General features: G+C 57.0%; 1 protein-coding gene across 5 annotated transcripts in view; it reads left to right on the top strand.

The window, feature by feature from the left end:
- Positions 1-11,215, top strand: part of LAMB3 (laminin subunit beta 3) — a 190,462-nt gene extending 179,247 nt beyond the window's left edge. For all 5 annotated transcript variants that reach the window (XM_069544248.1, XM_069544246.1, XM_069544245.1 and 2 more), the window contains 7 exons: positions 186-383; positions 950-1,094; positions 4,842-5,049; positions 6,322-6,463; positions 6,872-7,048; positions 8,016-8,169; positions 10,733-11,215. In XM_069544248.1, coding sequence (XP_069400349.1) covers positions 186-383; positions 950-1,094; positions 4,842-5,049; positions 6,322-6,463; positions 6,872-7,048; positions 8,016-8,169; positions 10,733-10,869 — 1,161 coding nt within the window. In that variant the 3' untranslated portion in view covers positions 10,870-11,215. The remainder of the gene's footprint in view (positions 1-185; positions 384-949; positions 1,095-4,841; positions 5,050-6,321; positions 6,464-6,871; positions 7,049-8,015; positions 8,170-10,732) is intronic.
- Positions 11,216-12,089: the final 874 nt, after the last annotated feature.

The following is a 12,089-nucleotide window of genomic DNA, read 5'->3' on the forward strand; positions in this document are numbered from 1 at the left end:
CTGCCACCCCACCCATCTTGACCCTCAGCCCCTGCCTGGGCTGCTCAGCAGCAACCAAGCCAACCAGTTTCTGGGGGCCCGGTTGCCACAGATATGTCTGTTGGCTGTTGGCTTCCCAGGTGTGGGATGGGAGTGGTTGTTGCAAAGCCTCGGGGACCCCCTTTGACACCTCCATCTCTCTGCAGCTCTGTGGGGGCTCCAGGGAGATGCCTTGCACCCCGGGAGCCTGCCCTGGGGAGCTCTGTCCCCGAGACAACGGCACGGCCTGTGGCTCCCGCTGCAGAGGAGCCCTCCCCAGGGCAGGTGGGGCCTTGCGGATGGCGGGGCAGGTGGCCGAGCAGCTGCGGGCGTTCGGCGCCCAGCTCCAGCAGACCAAGCAGATGGTAGGTGTGGCGAGTGGCGGTGGGCGCCCGTAGTAGGGGGAGGCAGAGGGGACAGAGCCCCTGGGCGAGTCAGAGCTCCCGTTTGGCAGCCAGGAGACACGATCCCAGAGGTGTCAGCTGACTTGCCCGCATGGCCCCACAGCCAGCGGGGCATCTCAGGCGACTCTAGCAGTAAAGAACCCGCCTGCCGGGGCAGGAGACATAAGGTACTCAGGTTCAGTCTCTGGGTCGGGAAGATCCCCTGGAGGAGGGCATGGCAGTCTACTCCAGTACTCTGGCATGGAGAATCCCCATGGACAGAGGAGCCTGGTGGGCTACTGTTCATGGGGTCACGAAAGACTCGGACACGACCTGAGCGACTTAGCAGGCGGCACGCATCACAGCAAGTGAGAGATGGAGGCCAATGCTTCACCATCACTTCTTGTGAGGCCAAACCGAGCTAGTTGCACATCTCCCAGGCGGATCCTGGGTAGCCGATGCCTGCAGACCCCAACCCCCTCCATGGGGGCCGCCGAGAGGCTCCCCGGGGGCTTCGAACCCCGCTGACCCCCAGCATGCGTCTGCAGATCAGGGCAGTGGAGGAGGCTGCCTCTCAGGTCCAGTCGGACACTCAGCGCCTGGAGACGCAGGTGAGCGCCAGCCGCTCCCAGATGGAAGAGGACGTCAGACGCACGCGGCTCCTCATCCGGCAGGTGCGGGACTTCCTCTCAGGTGAGCCGGTCCTCACCCTCCCCTGGGCGGCTTTCTGGGAAGGCGTGTCTAAGCCATGTTTTGAGAGTAGGACTCTGGGTTAGGCGAGCAGTTGATGGCCTCTACTGGGAGGTCCTTGTGAAAGCAGGTGGTTGGGGAAAATCTCACTTGATTAAACTGCCTGCTGGCCCCAAGGGCCCCGTTCGCTGTCTCCCGACCCCCCACCTCCCACTTCCCATTCCTCCATCAGCGCCTCCTCTCCCTGGACCAGTCCCTATTTTCACCTGGGCGGCTGCTTCCTCTCCCACCTCCTTCTGGCCTGTTCTCCACCCAACAGCCCGAAACATCTTTGAGACATGCAGGTGGGATAGCATTCCACGCACTCCTAATGTCCGTCACTCCACGGCCTCTGTCACCTCCTGGGTGTGGCCTGGAGCCTGTCTGTTTGACTCACAAACTGTCCTTGAACAGGTCAGCTCTCGCTAACCTCAAGGGTGCTCTCTCTCTTTCTCTGCCTGGGATGCTGTCTCCAAGGCGACTGATTCTTGCCCTCCAGGTCTGAGTGTACAGATCTCCCTCGAGGGGACTTTCCTGATCATCCCCTCCAGTCATCCCCCTCCCCCAGCCCCCTCTGGAGTCGGCCCTTCGCCACTCTGAGCCTGTGGTTGTTGAATTCTTCTGTCAACGAGTGTGTTGATTGTCTCCGCGCCAGACTCTCAACTCCAAGAGGCCAGGGATGGCTGTGTGTCTTATTCACTGTGTCCCTGAAAAAGCACCCAATGTTGGTTGCGTGAGTAAAGGAACCTGGGGCACTCCCGAGCTACCCTGGGGAGCGGCAGAGATCCCAGGACAGGACTCAGGAAATTTGTGGAACTTTGGGCAAGTTGCTTTCCTCTTTGCCTCCATGTTCACTTCTGCCAACCGAGATGAGAGTATTTTACAAGTTTATTCTGGGCATCAAGCAACTGATGTAAAATGTGTTTTGAAAAATGAAAGGTGCCTCAGGAATATGAACCGATATTATTAGATTTCTGGTTCCTGCCAGGGTACTTGCTTGGCTGGGAGCCGAGGGCTTGGTGTAATGACAGTGTTTCCTCCTGCTACTATTGGGGTGCCTTGGCTCCAGGAGCCCGGAGCTCCCTCCTGAGTGCATGTGGCAGGTTGGAGAGAAGCAGGAAGGATCCGCCTGAGGTGCCCTGAGTGGCCTCAGGCCAGGCTGCAGTCAGCACCCCCTGGAGATCCTCAGAATGGGGACGTGTCAACGGGGCCTGACAGCAGACTAAAGGGCAGGCCAGAGTCTGGGGCTCCAGCCTCCTAGATAAGGAGGCCTTGCCCCCGAGTGAAGCCGAGTAAGGCTGACCCCCCTCCTGCATCGACCCCAGCCGGAGGTGAGAGGGGGTTGGGAGCCTCTCCTTGGGGTGCTGCCCTGGCTCCTGTGAATGGGCAGAGAGCTGCCAGGCTGTGGGGTGCCTGCTGCCCCCTCAACTCAGATTGAGTCCTGGGACAGGAGGTGGGGCGGAGAGGAGGAGAGGGGCCTTAGCCAGGACAGGAAGGAGCCGGGGCGGTTCTCACTGCCTCCAAGGCCATGGGTTCTCGTGTCCAGGGTCCTACTGCAGGCAGCACGCGTAGCAGCTGCTGTGGGCATGCAGGGTCACCCAGCGAGGGCGGGAGAGCATGAGGCCAGAGGAGGAGGGCAGGGACCCCGTCTTTCCCAGGTCTTCAACAGAAGTCACAAAAATAATAAACCAGGTGTACGGAGTTCTTACTAAGTGCCAGGCCTTGTTTTGAAGTGCTTCACGTATTCCCTGATTTAATCCTGCATGCCTGCCACTTTGTAGATGTGGGCGCCAGACACAGGGAGGTTAAGAAGCCTGCCCACGGGCACCCAGCTTGGAGCGGGTGTGGGTAGGGCTCGCCTAACTCCAGGGTCCACACTTTAGATCATTGCACTCTGAGATGGAGGCCCCCCTCCTCGCCACACACACACACACACACACACTCGCTTCCTTGTGCTTGCTCATGTTCATCTTCTCCTTGCTCTCTCTCCCCTGCCCTGACTTGCACCTGCTAATTCCTAGTCACCCTCTAAGCGTCCTCTAGGTATCTCAGTCTCCAGGAAGCCTCTCTAGACCCGTCAGAGCGGGTTAGCCGCCCCTCCAAGGGCGCCTAAGTGGTTAGATGCCCCCCTCACAGGTGCCGCCCTCACACCCCGTGCTTGGCCCCATCACCCAGGGTTGTGCTCCCTTGTCCCGCTAGATTCCAAGCTCCATGAAGTCAGAAACCAAGTCCAATCTGGTTTGCAGCCTCTGCGCCCCATGTCCTGCTGCTCAGAGCAGTGAAAGTTTGCTGAGCCCACCCTGAGACTCAGAAGCCCATGAAACTGTGTGGCTCAGACCAAACCCTTGGGCACAGCTGAAGTGAAGCAGAACGGAGGAAGGGCAGGCACTAGGTGGGGGTGTGCTCGCCGTGGGCGGCTTTCTGGGAAGGCGTGTCTAAGCCATGTTTTGAGAGTAGGACTCTGGGTTAGGCGAGCAGTTGATGGTCTCTACTGGGAGGTCCTTGTGAAAGCAGGTGGTTGGGGAAAATCTCACTTGATTAAACTCAGCTGCAGTCATGGCCTGGGCTCCTGTGGTGTGCTGCTCTGACCCCGTAAGAACCCAGTAGCAAAGAGGCATGGTTTCCACCTTCCAGGAATGTCCTTCCACCTGGCACAGGCAGGGGACTTGGTCTGGGACCTGTGTAGCCACCTGGTGAGGAAGCTTTTGATTGCAGAATAAGGCTATTCTTACCTGGGGCCCCCAGAAAAGTTCCAGTCAGAGGGCAAACCATCTGGGTAGGCGATGCCCCCTTCCTTCCCACAGTGGTACCAGTGGAATCTGTAGAGTGACCATGGGGAAGGCGATGCCACCTCTGTACATCTGATCTTACTCTCTGACCCGGAGGTGGTTTGTGAAATTCCTGATAATTGTTTCCTATCAGCTCCTTTCACAGATCAGAAGACTGAGCTCAGAGAAGCTAGCTAACTTGGCCTCGGTGGCTTGAGTAGAAAAGGGGAGGCCTGGGTCTGGAGCCCCTTCAGCCACTCATTTGCTGTATACAGAGTGCCTCCGGGTGCCAGGCACCGTGCGCGGGGCTGGGCTATAGCCATGGCTGAATGGCAGTCCCTGTCCTCACGTTGCTCACGTTCTAGTGAGGAGTCAGATGGAAGATCCAACAAATGAGTAAATTGTTTGGCATGTGGGTGGTGATAAACGTTCGGGAGAATGAGGAAGCTGAGAGTGAGGAGAGGGAACGCTGGCAGAGGGTGCAGATTGCCACCCTCGATCAGATGGCCGGGGCCCGCCTCCCTCAGAAGGTGACATGTGAGCAAAGCCCCGATGATCTTGACCCACCTTTGGACAAACAAGCCCTCTGGCCCAAGGTGGAGGGGGCACGTGACAGGGGTCTTATTGCCAAAGAAGCAGTTCCAGTTCCTGGCTGGTGTCCCCGCTCCAGGCATTGTTCGGGGCCAGCTGCCTGGCACCGCCTCCTCCTCCCAGCCTGCAACTTCCTGCGGTGCCACATAGTTGCCACAGCTGTGCCAACACCCCTCCTCCTGTGGCAGGGCGCCCGGAAATCCTCAGAACAGGGTGCCTGGGAGGGGAGGGCAGCAGCTCTGTGGGCAGGCTAGATGGAGATGCCACGGGTGCCACTGGGCCTGGGGGAGGCCTCTGACCTTGGAGGAACGTGGCTGGGCTCCCCCAACCCAATGGGCGGCTTGTCTTCCAGACCCCGACACCGACACGGCCACCATCCAGGAGGTCAGTGAGGCCGTGCTGGCCCTGTGGCTGCCCACTGACTCGGCCACAGTCCTGCGGAAGATGAATGAGATCCAGGCCATTGCGGCCAGGCTCCCCAACGTGGACCTGGTGCTGTCCCAGACCAAGCAGGACGTCGCTCGGGCTCGTAGGCTGCAGGCCGAGGCCGAGCAGGCCAGGTATGGCCCGGTGTCCTGAACTTTTCTCCCAGGACCGGGCTGGGGTTTTGCTCCCCGGCTGTGTGGCTGGAAGCAAGTGAGGAACCTCTGTAACTCAGAGGGGTCCTGGGAGACAGGAGGGGTGCTGACTGTGGTGGCAAATGGTCAAGTGATGCCCAGCGTCCAGGCTCAGGTTCACTCAGCATGGCCCCGCCTTCCATACTGGACTGCGTCCCCAAGGGCCGCCTCAGCTCTTGTGGTTGGGGAAGTTCAGTTCAGGTCAGTCGCTCAGTTGTGTCCAACTCTTTGGGGGGACTGCAGCACGCCAGACCTCCCTGTCCTCACCAACTCCTAGAGTTTGCTCAAACTCATGTCCATCGAGTCGGTGATGCCATCCAACCATCTCATCCTCTGTCATCCCCTTCTCCTGCCTTCAGTCTTTCCCAGCATCAGGGTATTTTCCAATGAGTCAGCTCTTCACATCAGGTGGCCAAAGTATTGGAGTTTCAGCTTCAGCATCAGTCCTTCCAATGAATAGTCAGGACTGATCTCCTTTAGGATGAACTGGTTGGATCTCCTTGCAGTCCAAGGGACTCTCAAGAGTCTTCTCCAGCACCACACTTCAAAAGCATCAATTCTTCGGAGCTCAGCTTTCTTCACAGTCCAACTTTCATATCCATACATGACCACTGGAAAAACCATAGCCTTGACTAGATGGACCTTTGTTGGCAAAATAATGTCTCTGCTTTTGAATATGCTATCTAGGTTGGTCATAACTTTTCTTCCAAGGAGTAAGCATCTTTTAATTTCATGGCTGCAGTCACCATCTGCAGTGATTTTGGAGCCCTAAAAAACAAAGTCAGCCACTGTTTCCACCGTTTCCCCATCTATTTCCCATGAAGTGATGGGACCAGATGCCATGGTCTTAGTTTTCTGAATGTTGAGCTTTAAGCCAGCTCTTTGACTCTCCTCTTTCACTTTCATCAGGTGGTTGGGGAAAGCCTGCTTTATTAAACTCAGCCGTAATCATGGCCTGGGCTCCTGCAGTGCACTGCACTGGTCCCCAGAGGAGACAGCAGTAAAGAGGCTTGGTTTCCACCTTCCAGGAATGTCCTTCCATCTGGCACGGGGAGGGGGCTTGCTGGGGTCCTGGAATGGAAAAGCTACTACTGAGTTAGTTCTTGGCCTCTTGCCTTGGCCGGAGAAGGTACTGTCTGGGACTGGAGAGCACCTTCACTCAGAGCTCTCCCCTGAATGAATCCTCCGCCGTCCCTTGTGCCCGTCCCGCCCTAGGAGCCGGGCCCACGCGGTGGAGGGCCAGGTGGAGGAAGTCCTCGGGGCCCTGCGGCAGGGCACACTGGCGCTGCAGGAGGCCCAGGATACCATGCGGGGCACCCGCCGCTCCCTGCGGCTCATCCAGGACAGGGTTGCTGAGGTAAGTGGCGTGGCTCCCCCCGCCCACGTGGGGGAATGGACCTGCACACTCAGGCGCGAGGCAGAGACAGTGTCAGGAAGGCACCTGGCTGGGAGCTGAGACGGGGCCCAAAAGAATCAGGGGCTACAAGCCTTGGACCTGGCTTCGAGCTTGTAGTTTTCTGGCCTCATGGCTGATGCAGAAGCAGGGGTGGCCTCTGGGCTCCGGCAGGAGTAAGGGGGGATGGTCAGCTGAGCCGGTGAAGGCTGGGAGGCTTGCATGCTGGGGGCAGTTAGGGCATTGGATGGGGGTGATAGTGATGCCCTGATTGGAGGCATCAATTTTTGTGGCCCCAAAACTGGAAAGAAGACCGAAGGTCACTGCCTATGAGACCCACCCCAAACCCCCGGTCTCTCTTTTCCCGCAAAGGTTCAGCAGGTACTGGGACCAGCAGAAAGACTGGTGACCAGCATGACGGAGCAGCTGGGGGGCTTCCGAGCACGGATGGAGGAGCTTGGCCGCCGGGCCAGGCAGCAGCAGGCACAGGCAGCCCAGGCCCGACAGCTGGCAGAGGAGGCCAGCAAGGAGGCGCTGAGCGCCCAGGAGGTATGAAGAGGGCAGAGAGAGCCCGAGGAAGCACTCTCAGCGGGAGCAGGAGGGGCCTCTGTGCGCTTGATAAGACCATGGCTCCAAAGCACTTTGCATAGGCGTGGTCGCTTCAGTCCTGTCTGACTCTTTGTGACCCCATGGACTGTAGCCCGCCAGGATCCTCTGTTCATGGAGATTCTCCAGGCGAGAATATTGGAGTGGGTTGCCATGCCCTCCTCCAGGGGATCTTCCCGGCCCAGGGATTGAACCTGTCTCTTATGTCTCCTGCATTGGCAAGTGGGTTTTTTACCTCTAGCATCACCTGGGAAGCATCCCCACCCCAGAGCGCTTTAAGTACCAGTTACTCTGAAATATATCTGGGGTTGGGGGGTGGAGCTTCTGGATTCTTGCTCCTTTGGCCGCTTTTGGTGGAGCCACTTTGGGGATGTTGGAAACAGCTGGTCCAGTTCCTCACCTTTCACAGACGAAGTGGATTTTGTCCAGGCACAACACTCGTCTACAAAGCAGGGCTCTTGACACCCGACCCAGAGCTTATCCTCTGTCTGTGGCTTCCCAGCCCAGACAGGCACTCTTGATTTAGCACAACCTGAGCCCCATCACTGTCAGAATTAGATCAGAGAGAAAGTCAGAGAGCCATTCTCAACATCTATAGGGTCCCGGTGGTCCCGGTACAGTGGCCAAGCGGCCAAGCACGCTATTAAGTAAGTGACAGCCGTGTATCCGGCCCTGCGCTGGCGGTGAGCTAGGCAGCGACAGGTGCTGCGGATGGAGGGAAGTCCAGAAGTTAAGGTGCGGTTTGTGGCCCAGGGGCTTTTATAGAGCAGACCCACCCCATGGGGGATATTAAAGAGCACCTCATCTCCCTGTCCGGATGTGGGTGATATCAACTCCTTTAGCCAAAGGCCTTTAGGACTTTGGATGATGGTGATGATGGTGATGCAGAAATGGTTTTTCCTTTTTTCAGGGATTTGAGAGAGTAAAGCAAAAATATGCTGAGTTGAAGGACCGGTTGGATCAGAGCTCCAGGCTGGGAGAACAGGGCAGCCGGATTCTGAGCGTCAAGACAGAGGCGGAGGAACTGTTTGGAGAGACCATGGCGATGATGGACAGGATGAGAGGTGAGGGAGTGGTCCAGAGCCTTGGACCGCGGGGCATCCCTGAAGGCTGCTGCCAACCCAGGGTTTCTGAGGCCCACCTTTTGGAGCTAGCAGTGCTAGGGGAGTGAGAACAATTAGGATTTCCCGAGTGCCTAACAGGAACAAGGCCTAGAATGGGGCCACGAGGAATGTGGTGATGTTCACAAAACTAGGCCTGCCTTCGAGGAGCTTGCGATCCAGAGGGGGCATTTTTTCCTGTTGGCCATTAGCTTCATGAAACTGTATTTAACCACACAAGGACGTCTGTGGTGAAAGCCTGAATAATAGGCGCTTGAGGGGCTCAGAGGATACACAGTGTCAGAGAGAAATGGTCAGTGACGGTAGTGTTCAAAAAAGAAAAAAAAGATCAGATTTGAGGTGGGCCTGGAAGGATGAGGCTGTGAGGAAGAGGAGGGGCATCAGGACAGGGTGGTTAGGGAGACACTAGAGGATGTGGGCGGGACCACCCTCCTGGGGAGGAGGGTTGACGAGGACAAAACTGGTGGGAACGAAGGAGCGTGGAGACACCTGGCTGGTGCCCACGGCCGACCCGCACGCCAGGAGGAGGGGGACAGACACAGCCCCGGAGGGAGAAGTAAACCATCCAGCGAGTCGCAATGAATGGAGCTTTCGAAAGTGCTCTGAGGCTCCCCAGAAAGGCGAACAGGGGCTTCCAAGCTCACTCTCTTAGGATGCGATGATGGGGTCATGGCCCTGGGGTGCCCTGTGAACACCGCAGAGTTTCTCTCAATTTTGGAGAAAGCTTTTGACAAAATTCTGTTTGGCTAGCCAGACGGACGGAATGGAGAAGGGTGGGCTGGTGAGTCGACAGTGAGTGGATTCAAGGCTGTGGCCAGCTGTACCTGAAGCGGGAGGTGCGAGGGGCTGACCCAGATGAGGAGCCCAGCCCTGGGCCAGTGCCTGCCCTGACTTTGTCCATCAGCGTTCTGTATGAAGACAGAGAATGTGCTAATCAAATCTGAGGATGGCAGGTAGCAGATACACTGGATAACAGAACTAGCATTCTAAGTCTCAGAAGGATGGGCTGAAACTAACAGGATAAAATGAAGTAAAGAGAAACATTCTCTCTCAACCTGGCATTGTCTGGACTCACAAGTATAGCTCAGGTAAGGGCCAGCTACTCAGGGGCTAATGTAGCTAAAAACCTTATAACTGGTAAGTGGTAAACACTTACAAATTGTTACTCACCTGAAAAAGATCCAGGAATTTTGAGATAAGCCAGAAGTGCCTTGCTCCTGACAGAAGAGCTAATAAACACAAAGCAGCCAAAATATGGGGAGTAATGGCTCAAGGGTGATATTAAAAATATTTAGTAACTAAGTATTTAGCACACCAGTTGGTGTGCCCTGCACCTACTACCCGCCAGAAAAAAACTCACTGAAGCAAGCATTTACCTGCTTGCTGGGATTTACCTTTAATTGCAGGGTTGTGGGGAAGATCATGCATAGGGAGCCCCTAGGAACGAGAACGGAGGAAGAGGACAGCGGCTATTAAAATGTCACTATTTTATTATGGCCCATAGGTCCAAATGGGGGCCTACTGGCTGAACGTCAACCTGGTAATAACCGCTGCTACACTCCACTGATAGTCTCACCTGGGAGATGGGGTTCAGTGGGGGCCAGTACACCTCCAGAAGAGATATTGACGAACTGGTGTACATCGGGGGTCAGGGCGGGGGTGAGCAGGGGTGGGAAGTAGGGAAGGCCCGGTGATTCTAGCAGGTGAGGCATGGAGGAAGGAACTAGGGCGGTTTCCTCTGGGAAAGAGGAGGCTCAGACATGTGAAGGGCTGCCACGTGGGAGGCATAGCAGATCGAGTCTTAAAAGCCCAGGAGACAGACCCAGGACCACGGGGGGGGGGGGGGGGGGAAGCAAGATGTGCTCAGATTCTGGCTTAATGAGAAGACTTTGTAATGAGGACTGCCTGAGGATGGAGCCTTGTGAGGCAGTGACCCCCACTGCCGCCCTGCTCTGGGAAGGTGAGGCTGAGGCTGAGTACCAGCTCCCGTGAATGCCGACAGGAGGTCCAGGCTGGACCAGATCCCTTCGGAGTCCTTCACATCCCCCACACGTAACCTGGGAGGTGGGATGCGGAATGAACCAGTGGGGCAGGACTAGGTGTATCTGGAGTGTCGGGGGAAGAAAATGGGGAGGAACCCAGCCTTCCAGCTCTTTTGCCCTGGTGCCCACCAGGATCGCTGGTGGGATGGCAGCTAACTGGGTCCATTGCAGCGAGTGTCTAACCTTGGTGCCGGGGCCTCCAGCATCGGCCTGGGACTGCTCCACCTAGAGCCGAGGAGAAGCGTAGGGGCAGGGGACCCCCGGGTCCAGTCCCGGCCCGATTTCTCTAAAAGTGGGAGAGGGGGCTGGGGAGAGCTGCCTTGGAGGGCCAGGCTCCCCTCGGGGTGCAGGTGGTTTCTCCGACAGGTGCAGTTCCGGGTGGGCGGGAGGGGACGGAAGGGTTGGGAGTCTTAGCATGGTTCACCGGCTCCTCTCCCTGCTCCGGCTGTTCCCTTGGCCCTCAGACATGGAGTCAGAGCTGCTTCGGGGGAGCCAGGCCATCGTGCTCCGCTCGGCGGACCTGACGGGGCTGGAGCAGCGCGTGGAACAGATCCGGAACTACATCAACGGGCGCGTGCTCTACTACGCCACCTGCAAGTGAGGCGGAACCCCGCCGCTGACCGCTCGACTGCCCTCTTGGCTCCCGGGGGCCCGGCTGGCTGGCAGTACTTTCCTGCTCCGGGAGACTTTTACGCAGCCTAAAGCACAGCCGGGACCATCCCCAGGATGCAGCTGAGCCTGGGCTGGTGGGGCAGCTACAGCTGGGGGACGGCGACCGTGGAGGTGGGCCCACGTCAGCGTGACCAGCAGTTCTCGAGTGCAGGGCGCTTGGCTGGGCAGTGTCCTTGCCCTTCACCCTCCCCTGAAGCTGAAGTCCTGGGTCCACACAGGACTATAACTAAAAATGATGCACAAGGGAAAAGTCCAATAAAAATCTTGGGAAAGGAGCCTGGAGGTCCAAAGAGGGGAAATATTCTGTCTCCCTGTTACATAAACCTTTCTTGCCTGTTTCTGTCTCTGGTCTGGGGTCCCCGGGTGCTGCTCTGCTCAAGCCCAAGGCCTGGTGGTGTATGAAGCATAGGCTGGCCCCCTCTGCTCTGTCTAGCTGGTGCACCACCCAGACTTAGGGAGACAGGGCCCATTTGCTCCAGGAACTGATTGAATTCCTTCCTTGAGAGGCCAGAGGAGCCGTTTTCATCTTTGAACAACTATCCAGTTTCTCATTTGTAGATGAAGAAAGAGAAACCCAGACACGGGGAGGAAGTTGTTCGAAATCACACAGCTCCGAGAGGCAGAACTAAGACTAGACTTTGTGTCTCTTGGGATTTTAAAAAGAAGCTGTAAACGGGTGTGCATGTGAGTGTGCATGTGTGTGTGTGTGTGTCGGCAGATATGCAAGTGGCACGAATATTTATGTGTTAACCGTGGTTCAGGCACCATGCTAGCGTTTTAGCTACATACCTGCTTGGTCGTTACTGATCACAGTAATTATTTATGGAGCGTGTGCATTTTATCTCATGATATGGGTGGCACTGTTGTTCCCATTTGATAGACAAGGAAACCAAGGCATCAAAGGCTCACAGATGTGGCGGGCAGGGCCGAGCTGAGCCTCAAACCCACGTTCATCTGTTAGAGGCATTAGGATGGATCCTGGGCCAGGCTGTCTGGGTTCCAACGGCGCCTACCTCCAAGGGGCTGTTGGAGAGGAAAAGGAGTTGATGTGTATAGCTCACGACACTGGGTGCCTGGCCCACCCCCCAGAGCTCCTGCCCTCGCGAGGTCCCGCCTGACCTCCAGCTCTCCATTCGTCTTCCACTCCGC

This window comes from Ovis canadensis, chromosome 12, assembly GCF_042477335.2.
Source record: "Ovis canadensis isolate MfBH-ARS-UI-01 breed Bighorn chromosome 12, ARS-UI_OviCan_v2, whole genome shotgun sequence".
Taxonomy (NCBI): Eukaryota; Metazoa; Chordata; class Mammalia; order Artiodactyla; family Bovidae; genus Ovis; species Ovis canadensis.